Source organism: Apteryx rowi, unplaced genomic scaffold, assembly GCF_003343035.1.
Source record: "Apteryx rowi isolate R43461 unplaced genomic scaffold, aptRow1 scaffold_151, whole genome shotgun sequence".
Classification (NCBI taxonomy): domain Eukaryota; kingdom Metazoa; phylum Chordata; class Aves; order Apterygiformes; family Apterygidae; genus Apteryx; species Apteryx rowi.
Genome location: NW_020447764.1, coordinates 130,121 through 150,510, shown reverse-complemented (window position 1 = coordinate 150,510; position 20,390 = coordinate 130,121). Strand labels below are relative to the sequence as shown.

Below are 20,390 nucleotides of genomic sequence, written 5' to 3'. Positions count from 1 at the left end.
TTTTTAATAGGTACTCATCAACATAAGAAACAAACTGATTCAGCCTTCACCACTACATTATTTAAGCATTTGTGAAGTAATTTAAATGTAGAATTAATAGCCTTCCTTCCTGTTGCCTCAACCTACAGGAAATGTTATTTAATGGCTAATGCATGTATAAAAAATTGTTTGGGAAGTAGATGGATGGTTATTTATTCTTAGATGGTACAAATTTCATATCTTGGAGAAAAAAAAATCTGCGGTATTTGCATGTCTCTCTTGCTAATCTGTGGATTTTGTCCTTCTACTGGAATGTAGCTGCTGCTGGCAGTTGAGGTGGGAGTAGCAGAAGTAGACTCATTTCCATTATCCATCTTGCAAAAAGAAGTTACTGATTCTTCTGTTTTTGCTTTCTTAGGAATACTTACAAAATGGAGCTCCAGTTTTAAGCAGGCCCTTGCTTGCCTCTTTCTGGCATATATTTGCATATGAATGTGATCTGCCTGCAATTACTTCAAATTATGGCCTCAAAACAAAAAATGGAAAAGTAACAATTCCATGCTTTCTCTGACTCCATCCTTCAAATCATTGCATTCAACACAGTTGCAGACATTAGGATGTATAAGGAGATTCTTGATCCTTCTCCCCCCCCCCCCCCCCCCCACATAGGAGAGGAAGTTCAGGTTTGGTGAACTAAAATAAAATGGTATAAAAATGTTTTAAAAACTCTGATCAGAGAGCAGACTGTTTAGGTGATCCGCTTCAAGAAATGAAGATGCTTTCCAACTTGGGTAGGTTTTAGCTTTCTATGATGGAATGACTGGCTGGATAGATGAGGGGAGAGCAGTGGGTGTTGTCTACCTAGACTTCAGCAAGGCTTTTGACACTGTCTCCCATAACATCCTCATAGACAAGCTCAGGAAGCGTGGGCTAGATGAGTGGACAGTGAGGTGGATTGAGACCTGGCTGAATGGCAGAGCTCAGAGGGTTGTGATCAGCGGCGCAGAGTCTAGTTGGAGGCCTGTAGCTAGTGGTGTCCCCCAGGGGTCAGTCCTGGGTCCAGTCTTGTTCAACTTTGTCCCTTCATCCAGGTCATTTATGAATGAGTGCACCCTCAGCAAGTTTGCTGATGATACCAAACTGGGAGGAGTGGCCGATACCCCAGAGGGCTGTGCTGCCATTCAGAGAGACCTGGACAGGCTGGAGAGGTGGGCAGAGAGGAACCTCATGAAGTTCAACAAAGGCAAGTGCAGGGTCCTGCACCTGGGGAGGAACAACCCCATGCACCAGTACAGGTTGGGGGCTGACCTGCTGGAAAGCAGCTCTGCAGAGAAGGACCTGGGAGTGCTGGTGGACAAGTTGACTATGAGCTAGCAATGTGCCCTTGTGGCCAAGTAGGCCAATGGTATCCTGGGGTGCATCAGGAAGAGTGTTGCCAGCAGGTGGAGGGAGGTGATTCTCCCCCTCTACTCAGCCCTGGTGAGGCCCCATCTGGAGTACTGCGTCCAGTTCTGGGCTCCCCAGTACAAGAGAGACATGGACTCACTCCAGTAGCTCCAGCAAAGGGTTACTAAGATGATTAAGGGACTAGAGCAGTTCTCATATGAGGAAAGACAGAGGGCTGGGCCTGTTTAGCTTGGAGAAGAGAAGACTGAAGGGGGATTTTATCAGTGTTTGTAAGTATCTGAAGGGAGGGCATAGAGAGGGTGGGGCCAGACTCTGCTCAGTGGTGCCCAGCGATAGGATGAGAGGCAACGGGCACAAACTGAAACACAGACAGTTCCGTCTGAAACTTCTTTTCTGTGAGGGTGACAGAGCACTGGCACAGGTTGCCCAGAGAGGTTGTGGAGTCTCCTTCTCTGGAGATATTCAAAAGCCATCTGGACACGGTGCTGGGCAGCGTGCTCTAAGTGACCCTGCTTGAGCTGGGATTGTTGGACTAGATGATCTCCAGAGGTCCCTTCCAACCTCAACCATTCTGTGATTCTGTCTCAGTCAAAGAACAGTCTGAGCTTCTGAGAGGAAAATGGTTTCTGTGCAAGCATGTAACAGTTTATCCTCTTCTCTGACTGCATTTTGGGGAGTTGTGGGAATGTGGCACAGCCTCCAGAGGGAAGTTCCTTAACGTGCTTTTCTGTAAATGTTGCTAAAAAGACCTGACTTCATGCTACAGCCAAAATTGGATGCTTTTGATCCATTTCCATCAAAGAGAGGATTTTCCTAGGGGATTATACGGTGCGTAACTGTAAAGCAGTGAGTTGCAACCTACTTCTTCGATTTCAGCTATCTTTTTTGCTAAAGGATCCTTATTGTGCAATAGATGGGAAAAATGGCAGTAAAAAACAGTAACAGACAGTATTTCTGCATTTGCTTTTTACCTTTTTATTCTTTTTTTAACCTTTTGTTGCTGTTATAAGTGTATTAAGTGTTTTGCTGTGAGCTTTTTTTGCTTTTTGCGACATGCAAAATTAAGAAGATTGCTCAAGCTTCAGTTTAAAGAGCAGGTCAATCAGCGGATAACATCCATTTCCCCTGTTTTGAAATAAAGGTTTGTTTGCAATTTTGCTTGACAGTAATGGAAGATAAATTACAGAAATGTGTGCTATCACGCTTGTCAGTCGAAAAGAGACAGGGTGAGATTTACAATTCTAACATGGCGCTGTTTTTATAGCTGTTACACAGGATGATAGAAGACAGTCTAGGATTAAGTTGAAATAAGATGCAGGTACAGGCCTTTCAGAAGAGGCAAGTTCTCTGGGATCCAGATCACTGAACTGTTTGTGGTGTCAGCGCATGCCTTATTGAGTGCTTTTTGGGACATACTTTCTTATGGTGGAAAAATGTTCTTCTGATTCTGGAAGAGCTCTGCCACCATAGGATCTGAATCGTTGACAAAACGTGGATGAGCTTCAGAAAGAAATGTCATTTTTTTATCCTACAGGTAAAGGAACCATTAGAGCTTCTGCCTAATAAAATAGACCAAATGGGTCTGGGTAGCTTGGGGGTGGCTGCCCGCGGGAGGCGATTCTGGGTGGCTGCCGGGGTGGGAGGAGGTGGGGAGGCGCCGGAGCTGTCCGGGCACCGGGTGCTAGAGGCCCTGCAACCCGCCGGCCGTGGGGTTGTTATTAATTGTTATTCATGGCTATGGAAGAAATGAGTACGTTACGATCTGATGCTTGCCATAAACATTTATTTCAAATTCCTCTTCAGTGGAATTTTCTTCTTTTTTATTATTTGTGGAAGTCTTGATGTTTTATTGGCTGAGGCTGTTACGCAGTTGTTTGTGAAGAACTAATAGAACTGACTGCACAGCATCACACGTACAAACTGGCACATACCTCTGATGTTTCTTTAAAAAAATCATAGTGTAAAAAGTTGGACTAGCCAACTGGAGTACTGGGATGTTCAATTCAGTTGGAGGGAAAAAAAAAAGAAGCTGTGTTTTATGTCTGGGAAGAGCCAGTTGGTGTATGATGCAGTGTGTCAGGCCCTTGCAGCATTTGCTCTGTTCAGGAAGTGCTCTACTGCAGGCAGATTGCAATGTGCAGGTGGGGGCATCACCTCAGTGGCTGGTTCAGAGCCGTGTGGTACTGATTAGCTGGCTGGCAGGCCAAATGAAGCAGACCAATATTGAGCTTGTGCTGTGACTTTTCCTTCATGGTGGATACTCATTTGGTGTGAGCTGCCAATTTTCATAAATTTATAGAAATATCTTATCCCTGAGACTTTCCTTATAGTTAAATTTAATTGAAATTGTTCAGCAAGTTCAGAAGCTAATAAGGAGAACAAGCAGATGGGTAATGTAGTGGTGTAAACTCTTCCTTGAATGAAGGCTAAAGAAATGAAGCAGAAAGCCGCTTTCTTGAAATGAGGTAGTTATTACTGACACTGTTTAATAGCAATAGAATATGCAGTAGCCCTTATTAATTGCTCTTGTCTAGCAAGTGTTGTTTCACTTGCAAAATGAAATGACTCTTGCTTGTTTCCAGTGTTTAAATGGTTGGTGCCAAAACTAATTTAAAATTGACAGGTCAGTTTCTATGGAAGCACAGTCTTCCTTGTAAAAATCAAGAATAGAAACATAATTGCTCTCACTTACTCTGGCATTATTGTAACTGACACTCTGAAAGTAAGATGAGTCTGCTTATTCCTGAGTAAAAGTATTTCTTTGTGATTTTTTTTGTTGTTTTCTTTTCTTTTGGAAGTGATACAAAGGTCAGAATATAAACGCATGCACCCTTTTAAATGTGTAAAGGCAGAGCCAAGAAGATTTACGCATTCATTCCGGAAACTCTACTTTATATTTACTTCTGGCTAGGAACTGACATTGTTTAACTTGTGTTCTGTGTTCCAAGACAAAATAGTTTATAGAGCTGTAGAATTAAACTTTTTTTTAGGTGAAGGGAAGAATTTAGCTTTAGTTTCAGTGTTAGAATTTTTTTGGATTACATTTTAGATGGTAAAGTTTGTTTTCTCTTTAACACAAGATTCATCCTTTTTCTTGCACAATTTGTGCATTATGCATTTTACAATTGCAATGTTTTCTGAAGAAAACTTCACAGTCTAGTTGATGTTTGATGCTGGTTTCTGTGTTTATATAGTGAGTGATTGAATGCATATAATTGCCGTTTAGGGAGGGGAAAGAAGGAAAGAAAAAAGGTGGAAGTTTTGTAGTCTGTAACTGGAAAGTCATGCAAATTCTAGTTAACCTGTGAGTTGGAACTCACCAGTGGGGATAAAACTGTCACTCTTCTACATTTTTATTGAAAGAAAATGAGTTTAGTCATAGTTCTTGGTTTAAAAAAATTCTTTTTGATGAACATTAGTTTTGATTTTTAAAATAAGATGTATGCCATGCTGTTTTCTAATGGTCAAATCCTGAAAGTTTTGTGCAAGTGGTTTGATTTCTAAGTAACCTCTTGTTTTAATAGCAGAAAGAGAGAATTTGGCTTTGAAATTTTGAAATAAATTAAAAAGAGTTGTTAATCAGAATTATTGGCATGTCTGTAAAATTAGATAGTGTCCTTCTATAATACTTTTTAAAATTCAATTGTAAGATTATAATATGGGATCTCCTACAGGGCCTATGAAAAATATATGCTTTAAAAATGCATATTTGTATTTTTAGGCCAGCCTAATAAAGGTCTCATGGTTTGTCAAGTTTGTGCCATGCTCATTTTAAAGTGTGTTTATATAATTCAATATAGTAGCTAATGACAACTCTTTCCATGTTTCGCCAGTGGTAAGAGATACTTAAAAAATATGCAACAGAATTTTATTTAAATAGTCTGTGGGTCTGGATGAAGCCCACAAGACAAAGGAGTCTGGACTGAAGGCTAAGGTTTGGCCTTTTCTTATTCCTTGATAACCATCCTTTAAGAAGAATGATCCAGCAATTGAAAGCAAGGCCTTGAGAGCTGAGACTGATTGGGTTAAATCTCCATGTGTGTCACAGAGTTGCTGTGTGACTTTGAGTAGCTTTCACTGTATGCCCGAGTTTGCATTGTAACTTGGTAAAACGGAATGCTTCATGATGCCCTTCTCTCAGGGAACTTGTCATGGTATATTCATGAAGGGTTGTGAGGGGCTCCTGTAGCGTTGTTTGCATATAGTACTTACTGTAAAAAAACCTCTCTAATATCTAGAGTCCAGGGCCCAATTGATGCTAGAATTTAAGTTTTTTGGGTTTTTTTTGTCTGGTGCATAATTTTTCTGGCCAAATGTAGAAAATAATGGATTTCTCTTTCACTGAAATATGTAAGAGAGCCTGAATAATCAGCTAGACTTTTGTAAACAGAGGAAACCTATATGGCAATAAGATAGCAGACTTCCTCAAATAAAAAAGCTGCTATTTTATTCCCTTTACCTTTCCTAAAGTCTGTTTTTACTAGCTTTTTTCAAAAACAACTTTCAAGTAGTACAGCTGAGCAACTTAAAACTCCTAAAAGGAATCAAGCATTAAAAAAGAAAAAAGCCAAATGCCTGGCGTACAAAGGTTGTCTATTAGAGGAGCACCCAAATTTGAGATAAGCTTTTGTGAATTATATGAGCCAGCTTGCCATTGTCCAGATGTTATCGTAGGAAAGTGCAAGTAAAGTTGATGATAACCATAATACTGTGCTCTAATGAAAAGAGGAGCATGTTCCTAAAAAAATGTGAACTCATTTAGGGGAGTATGAGGCCAGACTGAGGGATAGAAAGCTCTGTATAAGCCTGAGTGAGTAGGAGGGAGCAGGAAAAGGTGAAGCTGTTTGCCAAGCTGGGTGGGGCAGCTGCATCAAAAGGGATCTGCTGCTGTGAGGAGTGGAACGTGCTGGAGGTGACTTGGGGAAGCCATAGTCGCAACAGCCAGTTCTTCTAACTGGACCAAACCACCACAAGCGCTCCCTCACACAAAGCAACTGCAGAACTTTCTTGTCTGCATACTGAAGAGATTGTGTTGCTTGGTATTCCTAACGCATACCGTTTTTTACCAAATTGCTTATACAAAAGACAAATCATGGTTATTAATATGAACTACAGCCACATAGCCATTATAGAATCCTACATTAAATGACAGGCTCTTTTGGTCACACTTCACAGTGTGGGGGATGGCACAGTTGGGGACAGAGCTGACACTCTGGAGATTGTCTAGTCCAACCCCCCTGCTCAAGCAGGATCAGCTAGAGCAGGTTGTTCAGGACCCTGCCCAGTCAGGTTTTGAATATCTCCAAGGAACAAGACTCCACAACCTTTCTGGGCAACCTGTTCCAGTGTTCAGCCACTCTCACAGTAAAAAAAAGTTTTTTCTTATGTTCAGATAGAATTCCCTGTACTTCAGTTTGTGCCCATTGCCTCTTGTCCTGTCACTGGGCAACACTGAGAAGAGTCTGGCTCCATCTCCTTTACTCTCCCCCTTGGGATGTTTATGCACACTGATAAGATCCCCCTGAAGCTTCTTTTCCCTAGGCTGACCAGTCCCAGTTCTCTCAGCCTCCCCTCGCATAAGAGATGCTCTGGTCTCTTAATCGACTCAGTGGCCCTACGCAGAACCCACTCCAATATGTCCCTATCTCTCTTGTACTGGGGAGCCCAGCACTGGACACCGGCACTGCAGATGCGACCTCACCAGTGCTGAGCAGAGGGGAAGGATCACCTACCCGGCCTCTGGCAATGCTCTGCCTAATGCAGCCCAGGAGGCTGTTGGCCGCCTTTGCCATGAGGGCTCATTGCTGGCTCATGGTCAACTTGTCCACCAGGACCCCCAGGTTGTTCTCTTCCTGCCGGTCGCCCCAGCCTGTCCTGGTGTATGGGGTTGTTCCTCCTCAGGTGCAGGACCTGACATTTTCCTCTGTTGAACTTTATGAGATTCCTCCCTGCCCATTTTTCCAGCCCGTTGAGGTCCCTTTAACATGTCAAGGTCACTCAACATTAAGGTCACATTCAGACCCAACCTATTAAGAGTGAATAAGTTCTTGTCCTGTGTTTGTATACAGACTGTCTCAGTGGTCCATGTTTCGAAAATAGATATCTATTTAAATGTTTCATCCTTATAAAATCTTACAGATCAGTATCTTGTTTAACATGTTCTAAACATGGTAGGTAATGTGCTTATAACCTCTGTTGATAACCTTTTATAAACTTTATGAATGTGTTTTTTAGATACAAGCTGGTCTATATACTGTGAAGGAGTTCTGTATTTCTTGATTCTACAAAAAATGTCTTTGGGACCCAAAATACTTCCAGTTCTAGGATAGAAAATAGGACATATGGTTTCACCTTCCCTAGCCTGTCATTTATATACAGACATGAGACATGTAAAACACTTCAGATAAATACTTATAATTACACTGATAAAGAGGGCCAGCCTAGAAAGGATTTAATAAATGTGTATGTTATAATCCAACTGTTGATTAGTTACACATTTAATTTTTTAAGGTGCAGTTTATTATTTTTAATGAAAATTAAACAATAGCGGACCAAGTTTGACTAGCTAGAGAAGACCTCCAAAAGGAGGTTTTCTAGATACCTTTATGTATGACGTCCTGGATTATTAACTTTACAAATTCAGTATAAAAAGAACAATATTAAAGAAAGTTGTTAACAAGAAATTTTTCTCTCTGCTTGAGGCAGGGGGATGACAGTATTATTTTGCGGGATGTGCTGATAAAGGGGAAGCCCGCTTAGTGGTCAGCTGTTGTTTCCAAAGTAAGGAAGACCACTAATTTTTTTTTTTCAATAAATATTATGTTAGGCTAGGCTCAAGAAATATGAGACTGGTAATGGTAATACCTAATTCAGTGAACATTTAAATGGAGGGGGAGTCTAAGTGAAGGTATTTCCCTTTCCTTCAATTCCTCTTTTGACTGCTAGAAATAGCCAGGTGAAATTAAGTTGCATCTAGTGGTTAATGAAAGAGCTACAGTATTTGGAAATATAGCACTGGACTAAATTTAGTTGTTTTTAGTACTGCATATGTAAAGGGCTTCCTATAAAAGGAATTGACAGCTATCTGCAGAGTATCAACAACACGTCAAGATCAAATAGAATGTGCCTTTAAAATTACAGAGTTACTTTCACAAAATTTTCATTTTAAATTAAAGTCAGTTTTTACAAATTATAATTCAGTGAAGTATGCTCATGATTTGCACGCTATGTAGGATATGTGGAAGTGCTTGTTTTAAAAAAGATGTCCTTGTTTGTAAAATCTGTTTTAAAAAATCCACTAGTAGGACAAAAATTAGAATGGAATTAATTGTCCAAAGTCATTCAGAAAAGAAAAAGTAATGGTAATAGTAACAAATAGCCTCACATTCGCTTCTAGTAACCTGATGTGGACACTGAGAACATAAAAGTAATAGTTGTCCTAAGTTGATGAAACTGAGTATCCTTTAATTTCAGAAACTTTCAGAAGTAGCCTACTTAATTTGTTGAGCAAACAAGGAAGAAATGTTGGAAATCAACAAGTAACTTAGAAATAGAATCAATTTCTTTTTTTCTTTTTTTCTTTTTTTTAATCTCTTGAGGGTATAATGTAAAACATGTTTATTCTAGTAAATTGAAACAGAAACTATAGCCTGTTGTCTTTGTGGATGCTTGAATATGCAGATGACCAGATTGGAGTCAGGCTTTTTATTTACTTTCTAGCATGCTTGCTTGCACATTGGCTTGGCTTCAAGAGATAAGCTTTCAGTGCTTGCTCTCGGACTATGTCGTGGCCTGGGGGATAGGGCAGTTGTTTGGGAAATGTGCGTTGCCAGTCTGACATGTAACCAGTCAAGCAAACTCATCCCTTGGTTTTTGTCTCTCCCTTTCTGATGCAGGTTCTTGACCTTTTCTGTTTACTTGTTCTAAAAGAAGTAGAGGTTCTTCAAAGGCAGTGGAGGTTGGGGGAGGACACTGTGCAGAAAAAGTAGTACCTCACCTCACCGTATACAGAATAGAGTTTCTTCCGTGTTCCCAAAGCAGAGAGTCATTTTTCTCTGTAATGTTCGATGTCAGAGCGAGAGTCCAGATCTCCAGTTGTATCCCTTGGTCTGCCTTTAATCTGTCTCTGTATACTTCCTTCTTCAGTACCTGAATCTTATATTACCTGTCTGGGTAGGTAACTGTAAATAGAAAATATGACACATTATGTGCCAGACTTTTTGGACAGGTCTGGAGGAAAGGGACACTTGGGTCATAGATCACATAGCTTCGTTGCAATTGGTTTTAGTCTTCTTTCAGGCAATGGTGTCATTACCAAATGTAATTTTGCTAGAGAATCCAGACTGAAAGCACGGTATGTTATTTTTTTTAAAAGCCCTCTGGTGGAAGACCATTTGTTTTATGCCAGCAGTTATTTCATCGCCTGATGACTAATCAGCCCGTGGCTGATTGGAGAGCTCTGTTACCAAGAGTAATGGAAAGTTGGCCCTTCATAGGAATCTCACAGATAGTTACAAAAGGAAATCAGGACAATGTTCTCAAGCTTTGCTAGCCAGGAACACAATGAAATGTGAGTGAACGTGACTGTGATGCTGCAGTTTACTTACAACAGATGCAACTTTTCAAATGCTGCCCAAACCTTTGAGCAAAATGGAGTAGTACCAAAAAATCCATTACTGGCTAGAAGTTTCTATTAGAAATGTCTAAAAGTCTTTCACAAGTAATGTAGCCATAAGAAATAATAGGATTTATAGTTTTAGATTATCTCATAGAATATTTTAATACTACTGCAGTGGAAGAAGAAAACAAATGACAGTAGATAGCCCTTTGAATTTGTACTTTGGACATCCCTCTGCTTGTTCATCCTCTACCAGTAATCCCTGTTTCACACTAACACAACAAAATGCGTTGAAGTAAATCGGTATCTGCAGCTTCCTTTGGCTGTTCCCCATCTCTTTCTTGTACAAGTTTATTGGATCAGGACAGAAGAGGTTTCCTATTCACCTGTCCATAAGGTCTGTTCATGCTATGGGATCTCTTTGACCTCTCTATTTTCTTGAAGAACAAGTTATTTGGTTTCAAAGGTCTATAATCCTTCATAATCAAGGCACAGCTATAGACTTAAAAGACAGCTTGAGAATAAGGACTAGGTTTATAAAGGGGCTCAAGTGACAATGTTTAGTATCATTATGCCCAAATTTTACACTCTGAGCACAAAAGTCTCCACACCAAGTTAGGCAGCTGAGCTCTTTGAACATCCTTACACACGTTCTGTGTGTTCTGGGCTATAATCCCGGTTTATTATGGGGATGTTCAGAGTTGTTTTAAGGGAAGAGAAAAGCAGGTCCTGAGATGAGTGCATGTCTCGAATAAGAACCTAAAAAAAGGCATTGTAACCACATCAGTGTTAGATTATTTGCTGTAATTTGTGTCTCAGCACTGTGACAGTAACATGCAGTAGCATGGGTCTGTTTGACCATGGTCATACAAGTGCTAGCACAACTGTATCAAGGTAGATAAGATCCTGTGTTATATGTTATGCTGGGAGGTGCTACATGTTCTACCTAATGTCTGTATTTGTTGACAATGGAAGGTCATATTCCAAAATGGGAAGATAGCCATTCAAGGGAGAACTTCAGGATGAGGACAGTGGTGACCATGGAAACGAGATCCATGTTGTATTTGCCCTTTATTTGGTTATGCAGATAGCTGACATGAGCCAATGGGTGCAAGGAAGAGGATTGCCCTGGTCACCTGGAAATTGGTCATCCCTAATTTCCGACATTCTTTAGCTGCGCAGTTCAGGGGAAAATGACACCTAGCTGCCCAGTTTGGGGGGTGCCATTTGTAAAATCCTCAGTCTATATATTCTGGGTAATAGACACATGGTGACCCTTCCTTGCTCCCTTTCTTGACTCCTAAAGCCATTTATGGTCAATCTGAACCATGCACAGGGTTTCTTTAGTTAATGCATGATTGGTAGTCTCGTGGATGTGGATAGTGGTTTTGACCATCTGAAGAGGAGCCTCATGGCTGTTGTTATTAAGATTGAATCTGAGTCCCACCTTCTCCCTAGGGTCATATTTGCATGCTGTGTCCTGCACCTTTGCAAGAGGAAAGGGGAGCAGATATTGCATGGGTGCATGAAGTCTGTACTGAAGCGAGTGCAGCTACCAGCATCAGCTGTGCTTCATTCACTTGCCTCTCAGAACTGGAAAGGCCAAATCATGGAAGATGCTTTGGCTAACAGCTTCAGCATAATCCCTGACAGCTGCTTGCTGTAATTTGACAGTGCACACATATGGAATGTGAACAGTAAAACTATTCCTCCCCTCCTGCCCTATGTTTCTTATTTCCAGTTCCTGCCTTCCCCCCCCCCCCCTTATTTTTGACCTTTGGCTCAACCTTTTTAATCTCAACACTATAGTTTCTGGTAGCTCAAGGTTTTTTGTTGCTGATATTGTCCAGCCCTGGAGGATGACTGCAGCCTAAGAGTACAAGTATTTACTGAAAATAGGAAAAAAAAAAAACAACAAAAAAACCCCAGTCTCAGAAGCTGCACTCTGACACATGGGACCTGAGCTTGGGGAAGGTGTTAGCCGCCAAGTTACTCCTGTGGATGTATTCCTGGCCGGTAGGATCTTCGCTTTGGTGTTTCACTAGTTGTTTTGGTTGGCTGCCAGACATCAGAGAGTTTGCCTGGTGATGGGAAGTGTGTTCCATGTAGGCTGCAGGCAGCAGACGTGCAAAACCAGTGAAATGTCTAAACAGAAAATATGTGCTCAGTGTGCTCGCTGATGAAACTCCTAATGCAGCGCCCAGGCAGAAGTGAGGAAGCACCCATCCTGCCATCAGTGTCATCTGCAAACCTCTGAAGAGCTGGCATTTATGTGGTAGGAGTGAGGGCAGGTTAATGTTCAAGTGCTGTCTTTTTTTGGTTAAGACTTTCCTGTTTAGATGCTAATGTATATATCTCTCTTCTGAAATAGTCTCATTGCAGTCCTCTTGTTAACATTTGTTATTCTCATAATTTTTTTTATTGTTATTCTTTTTATTTTTTAACAGTAACTGTGGTCTCTAATGAGCTACATCTCTTAGTCTTTCTCTAAAACCAAACAGGAAGATGTACTTTGCCTCATGCTCTGAAAGCTGACAAAATTGTCTCTTTTAGTTCTTACTAGCTGAGAATGAATATCGTGAGTGCAAGAGACGCTCCCTTTAAGTATGTAAAGAGCATAAAATATGCAAACTTTAAAATACATATCAAGTAAAAAAATCTTAACTTTCACCTGGAAATGAATAAACAGGCAGTGCAGACTGCAGATCATACACATTAATATATCTTTTTTTCATCAAGGTACTTTGTAATATAGGTTTCTGCCCAGGTAGTCTTAGTAAGCAGGAAGAGATGTTGTATAATCTTAACTTTAGAAAGTTTTAATGGTGTTTGCCCATGTGGGATGTGTTGTAATAACCTAATGGCAAAGTGACAAAAACATGAATAACAGTAGGGAAGCCTGAGTCTTAAAAAGTTTGAGACTTTGGATTAAACACAGGTAGTATGAATGTGTATGGGGAGAGAAGCAGTTATGTTTCGCAGTTGCAAAATTGTGTAAAATAGTCGAGATAATTACAAACTCCATACAAAGGTGTACTCCCTCAGAGGAGAATACTGACAGCCATGACATCTTCTCCAACCCACTACCATCAACCAGATTGCATCTTTATTCCTTTGTAATAAAGATAACTTTCAGCTGCTGTCAAGAGATTAAAAAATAATAGGCCAAAATTTTGCAAAAATGAGAACCTAAAGCACACTTGTGTAATAATTAAGGGAAGGGTTTAGACACTCAAGAGTTTGAGAGAACAGGTCATTTTTGCAAAACCTTGGGCTGTCTAGTTTGCAGTTTGACAGAAATTCTAGTTCAAGGACAGGTGCAGACTGCTCTTTGTCTCATGGGATGTTGATCCTGAAGCCTAATGACATATAAAATGTCAGTTCGATAGTTTTACAGATGAGTGGTTCCATTCAACTGTTTGGGGATTGCTGGTAGAGCTTTAGCAGAATGACCAATTTTTCTCTCATTCTGATTGGGAACATGCATACATTAGTAAATATGCTTCAGGCAGCAAAATTAGAAAGCAGAAAAGAACATGAAATTGAATCTAAACGCCTACGCTGCAGTGTTAGAAAGCAAATAACCATAATATTCTTAAAATAGCTTTTGAAATTTCAAGTGGAAAGGAGGCATTTACAGATGGTAAGAAGATAAAAGCATTACTGACATTTTGTATCAGATGGGTTTTAGTAGCAGTTGTAAACTATGCTATGGCTATAGCAGAATATTCCTTGAAAATTGTAATAAATTGCTTCGGTAGCTAAGGGGGATGTTACTGCAAGTAGTGTGGGGTGTAGGGATCATGTTAAAAAAAACGAACTTAAAAAAACCTCTCTGTTGGGTAGAAATAGGCAGTTTGGTAAATTATACCAAGACAGAGGGTGAAAGCAAAAAGGGACCTGTGGATCATGATCAAGCTAAAGCAGCCCTTCAAATCTTAGTTTTTCTCTCTGTAGGAAGGCCTGGATCTTCATTGCCCAGAACATGTCCTGGGAAGGTTGATGTCCTTCATATATTTATTTCATTGGTGCTTTTTATGTTCAATTTCATATTGTTCTTTGCTTTCTAATTATTTTGTCCCTGATGGACATAATCTTATCATATGCACATCATTAGTTTTCATCATATGTACTGAATAACCTGAGATTGAGGGCAGCAAGTACTCCAAACCAGAGCTTCCTCACAAACACAGATTTTCAGCTCTTATCAAACAAGTTCTTACACAAATTAATTTGTTGCAGCCACTGCTATAATTGAGGATTAGAAATATTGATGTGAATGATATTTTTTTCTTCTCTAGATGACTGATTATTTTTAATGAAATAATGACAAAGTGTACTGGTCCCAAGCAGTAGTGACAATGAATTTGTAAAGGAAAACATGCTATGTTTAGCATGCGATGCTATACAACAGAATGCATATTTCAGATAAGAAGCATTCAATATAGCAGCATATTCACTTAACCTACTCTCAGATTAATGTGCTATGTTAGAATATAAAAGAAGTGCTAGGATTCTCCTTAAAAAAAAAAAAAAAAAAAAAAAAGCCCAAACCTTGTAAGATCTGCTTGAGTGGGAAAAGTAAATATGCTCTCCAAGAGAAGCATTTCATTCCCAGTAACTGCTGTGAGAGCCCATTTCACTACGTTGGGTCATTGGTCCAACCCAGAGTAAGATCAGACAGGCATCTCATCTTTTTATTTTCAGCTATAGTAATTATGTACAGCATCAATTATTCATAATAGCTGAAATTTCTTAACTGATAAAGCAGGAAAGATTTCTTTGCCTCTCCTTCAAGATTTGTGTTATGACAGGTTAAATAACTAGCCAACTTGTAGTGCTCTATGATATGTCAAAACATGACCAAGGAAGTGTGCTACTCCATAATAGCATTTAAAAATAAATATATTTAAAATCAATACAAAATATAACCTGGAAATAGTGTAAAAAATGAAAACCTGAAAAAATATATTAGTCACGGCTTATTTAATATTTTCAGGTACTTCAGTTAGAGCATTGCTGTTTTCCTGATAGCATAGTGATGAGTTTAAATATGTAGATAAAAAGGGTTTTCATCTTCAGCAAAACAAAAACTGAGGTATTTATCCTCATATTTATCCACATATTTATATTCATGTTCTTTTGTGGTGACTTGTTAATAATCAACTAATTAATTTGTCAAAACTTTCACTGAATAGATATTTATCCTTTTTTTGACCTGAGTCAGCAAGTCATGTTTTTTTTTTTTTTCCTTTTCTGTGTGTGCAACGCAGGCTTTGGAGTTTGAAGAAATAATTTGTGGCTTGTTGTTGTGCAGTCATTAGAGAAGATATAAGGTAGAGGGGTTGGCTGTTTGTCGTTTTCTGTTGGAAGTAGCAATTCACTGTGTGTATCTACTGGGAGATCGGGTATTTCATTCTACGAACCAACACCTAAGAAGAGGGGCTTTCTTCTGTGCTGTTTTTGGTATCCTCTCTTTTAGGGTATGTTATGTATTTGTGTGAATAAAATAGTTTACCTGGATTCTCCATCTCAGTTTCCTTTGAAGGCTATCTGGGGAGGGTGCAGGATCCTGCGCAGCACTGGGAAACGCGTGGCGTTGGCTTTGCAAAGGGGCAGGCCCACTGTAGTAGTATGCAATTATGGAAATACTAGCTCCAGAGCTGTATCATAAGGAGCATAAGGCAATTACCCACTATAGTTTTCAAAATATTGTGACTGTAAGGCTTTCCCCACTTTCTTGAGAAACTATTCTACAACAAAATAGAACTCATTTTCCAGACTGAAAATGGCAAGAAGTTAAGTAATCTGTAGAGCCAATTAAAATCTTAAAATTCAGTTTGGACTAACTGCATTTTAGATCTATAAAGAAAATGGGCAATGCTGCCTTTTCTGAGTTTGCTTTCGTTTGTTGCATATTTTAAAAATGGGGATAATAGGATATTCTGGTTTCTGTGTATTTTTATTTTTCTACAGATGTGTTGATGTCTTCAGAAATGGGAATAATTATGTGTATATTATGTTGTGGTACAGATGGTTTTAAAATCTGTAGATGTAATTTTAACGGAAGAAAAAAAAAGCAATCATCTTAGGGCATCCCATCTAATGTAGCTACTTCCCCATACCAACCTCCACTTCTCTTGCAACAGCCAAAATGATTTTCTTTCCCTTTTTCTCCTGGTAGCCTATAAACAGTGATGCTACTGCATCATCCCTTTCTCGTCTTGGCTTCCCCGTCTCTGACTGCGGGGCTCCCTGAAAGCATGTGTTTAACACTTCATGGCTTGCGTCCCGGATTGTGCCCGTGCGTGTGAATGCCTGCGGATGTATGCGCTCTCCCTCCTATGGAACGTGGCCGCGCTCCGGCCGCAGGGACCACGCGCTCCCCAAGGAAACGTGCTCCCAGTTCCTTCTGGCAACGCACCCGCTTTGTTCGGGGTCGGATCCCTTGGTGTGCAGACCTTGCCCTTTGAGGAGCCGTGGCCTTGCCTCCCAAGGGAAAACAGCGTTTTGAGGTGGAGTTTAGAGTTCTTGTTAGATTCAAAGGTTGGTTTGTTACGGAAGGTGACAGCAGTGCTGTTGCCGAACCTTTCGGGGTCTCTGGCAAGTGTCAGTTAGGGTGTACCTCTGTACGGCTGTGATTTACCCTTTCTCCATGTGTCAAGGCCCAGTCTAGGTGGTGTTCTTGAATGTTGGTTTTGATTAAAAAAGAAATCTTTTGAGTTGGATTTATTTGGTGAAGGAAATAGGAAGATGTATCTTATGTATTTCATAGTGATGATTTTACTATTAAGTTTCCAGAAATCAAAATATAGCGTAGCTTTCTAAATAAGCGTATCTAATCTCTTTACTGCAAGGGCTTTTTGTTTGTATTCTGAATACTGCCTGCGTGTTCCCTGGGCCCGTCTCCTCTCCCCATCCTGTCACAGCCATCATGGCCTTTCGCAGAGAAAGCGAGCACCATTCTCTCTAGGCCTAACAACTCCCTCCTTTGTCACGGACTCATTTCTCCAAGCTGTCACTGAAGGTACCAGCCGGAGTCTGAGAGCTGGAAGGAAGAATAGCTCTTCAGAGTAAAGCAACCCACTTCCAAAGTTATTCCAACTCTAACAAATTTCTCAGTGAAATAGAGATCTATGTTTTACAATTTTATCACGTTTTCTGTAATTTCACTTTATGTTAACAGCTTGATTTTTATCATCTGCCTAGATCTGTATTCTAGTAATATCTCCATGTGCTTTTAGAGAGTCTAAGAGAGAAATGACCATGTACCCTGACCTCTGGTAGCAGTACAGACTGTAAATACAATTGGCTCTTAATTATATAGCAATAAATTATCGGCTGTGGACTGTCTGTGCCATTGTGGTTGTGGATTATCTGTGCCGCTGACATTCGTGCTGGCACTGCTGCACAAACACAGCTGAACCGCTTTCAGAGCCAGCTCCAGAAGTGCTGCAGCTGCTTCCCCGTGACATGGAGGTCGAGCAAAATGCCATGCTGCCCCGTAGCCTCCGCTGTGCAGTGAGCAGCAATTCGGGTGTCCCCGTGACATGTGTGCAGAGGCATCTGGCTGGAGTTGGTTTGGGGTAAGCCAGTTTTATTAGCCTGGGCCTAGGACCAACTGTGTTCAGCCTGCAGCATTCTGGAAGAGGCAGACTTGCCCCTGTGAGGCCTGGCTGAGGGGGAACCACATGGCCAAGAGCACGTGGTGGTGGCAGCAGTGGTGCTTGTACTGCCTTCCCTGAGATACTGTGCGGTCCTATTAGTGTGAACGTACATTAAAATTAGTGTCTTATCTTATGTCCACCTCAGACCTGGCAGTGCTCTGGAATGATCATTCCTCCTGGAATAATCCTAAAATTGTGATGGAGAGAAATTAGAGCAGATCCAGAGAGGTGTCCATGAGTGACTGGATACCCTGCACCATGCTCTCCCATATCTGTCTTGTCTTTATTATTACTGTTATCATTCTTATGCATGATGTCCCAGTCTATCATTCTGGGTAATGGAGAGTTAAGCATACTTTGTTCACTTTGAGGTTAATGACTTAAGGCTGACTAAAGCATGTATTTTAGAAAGGCATTCAGTCTACACTTAGATACGTTTTTTTTCTTGTTCTTGTTTCACTTATGTTTTCTCTTGTTCTCTTATTAGTTCATTCTAATTAATAATCTGTGTAGGAAAGAAGACAAGGTCATATTAACTTGTATAATATAGGAATGAGATTTGCAATAGGCATAATTCAGCATCTTTCTGAAGGTTGCTGGGCCTCTGAGAAGTGGCAGAGCTTGGAACTGAGAAGGTGGAGTCTGTAGTGCAAGTAATGCTGCAACTTGGCCTGGGATTTTGAGGTATATAACATAGGTGGTGGAATGAGAAAACCAAGTGAAACAAAAATATCTCCTTTGAAGTCATTTCAGTTAGGCTGATATAATATCATGGGGTGTGTTGAGAAGCAGGTTCTCAACCTCTTGTTGAAATTTGGGCTATGTTTAACCACTGACCTCAGTGATGTCCTTGAGAGCTTTAGCACTGTTTTGCCTTCAATAGGATAGAAAAAATGTATGATTTAGCTATGACTTTGTTTCATAACTTCACTCTGGGCATCTGTGCCTTCCACCCAAGGATTACACACTGAGGTGCAAGTACTATTTCTGTCTGTAGCTACTTTTTAAGATGTATTAGCAACATTCTTGTTCTGTATGGGCTATGGTCTGCTGAATTTGAGGTCTTTAGAAATGTAATGGCTGAGTTTAATTTTCTTTTTGTTTTTTTGTTTTTAAGGGGGTTTAGCTTTTTGCCCCCTGAAGATATTACAGGGGCTAATTGAAAGTGGAGCTAGTTGAAAGTGTTCTTCTAATTTTTATTAATGCTGAAGATTTTTTTCACTGATCTGCCAACCCAGTCACTTAGAGCAGGCATTTTGGCTCTGTGTGTTTTGCTCTGAAAGAGCATTTACTAGAACTGCCATCAGTGTGGCCCGAGGAGTCTCCTGCTGATCTCTGCCTGCAGGAGCAGGCTGCGGGGAGCCCGCTGAGCTCCCGAGGCCGCCTGGCCTGCCGTTGTGTTTGCCCCTGTTTGCAGACCCGCAGGAGGCACAGCTTACGCGTCTGGCTGGCGGAGAAGCTTGAGCGTGTCCTCAGCAGCCACCGTTAAGCGTAACCTCTCGTTAGATCCAGGGCTGTCAGTGCCCTGACGTTTTGGGAAGACTGCATGTCTAATCTCTGTGATGTATTTGATTTATTATTCCAGGCAGTGGCACTAGTGTTTCTGGCAGTCTTTGAAGTAAACTTGACTTTGAGCACTTAAATTGGGAGTGTGCAAAAAGGCTCAGTGCTGTGAGAACGAGTTAACTGGGTGAAGGGCTCCCAGGCAGGGATCCTTCCTTACCGTTATCATCTTCGCCTTGGTGCTCTGCGAACAATCCCATTGACCCCCATTTCTACCTTCTTCACTTACAAAATAATGTTACTTTTATTGTCTGTTTTGCAGGGATGTTGTGATGACTGGTTAATGTTCATAAAGAATTGTATGAGTGAAAAAATGTCCAGAGAGGAAAAGAGCAATAGTTAGCTGGTTGACAGTTGTCAGTGATGGAAAAATTTTATCTTCAGTGAGTGCTTCATGTAATTCACTGTTGTTTTTACAGAGTGGATTCTTAGTGACATTATAACATTTTTTGGCTGCTCTTATCGTTTATGTGGTGCCAATTATTTCTGTTTATTTACTTGGGTCTGTATCACCAAAATACTTCAAAACATTCTGTAGTTTTGTACAGTTGTCTGAACAAGGATTTGCAAACATGAGGAAACATAAATTTCAGTTACTAGCAGATAACATCTTAGACTATGGAATTCTATCGTTATTTAGTCCTAACAAGACAACAACTGTAATATGTCATATAAGAATTGCTAACTTAATTTCAAACAGTAATTTGATCAAAACTTTGTCAGGGTATTGACATCTGGGGTTTTCTGCTTTTTGCTTGTTTCTTTTGCCTTTATTCGTTTTCCCCTATGAAAGTTTGCAGTAGACTTTTGTTGGGACAAAACAGAATGCAAAGAGTCGTATTAATACTCGAGTGACCTCACATACTTAAACAAGATTCTCCACTAACTGAAATACAGCACTTGGTTGCAGTACAGCACTCTCTGTTAGTCAAATAAAAGATAAAATGTCAGTGGAAATGTTCTGAATGTATTTGCCTCCCAGTTTACCTCTTCTTGGGAAAAATCATTAGATTTTGCAATGACTAGGTTTTGCAATCCATGTTTTGCTCCTCCTACTTTTTGCACAAGTCAGTAGGGTTTTTCTTTGGTAACTATAAGTCAGTACATAACCAGTTTGATTTGGAGGGGGTTCCTTCTTCCCCCTTCCCCCTTCCCTC

At 40.4% G+C, this 20,390-nt stretch overlaps 1 protein-coding gene across 1 annotated transcript in view; it reads left to right on the top strand.

The window, feature by feature from the left end:
* The first annotated feature begins 2,162 nt into the window (after positions 1-2,162).
* Positions 2,163-20,390, top strand: part of PRKAR2B (protein kinase cAMP-dependent type II regulatory subunit beta) — an 85,935-nt gene continuing 67,707 nt past the window's right edge. Inside the window, exon 1 of the mRNA XM_026059033.1 lies at positions 2,163-2,214. Coding sequence (XP_025914818.1) covers positions 2,163-2,214 — 52 coding nt within the window. The remainder of the gene's footprint in view (positions 2,215-20,390) is intronic.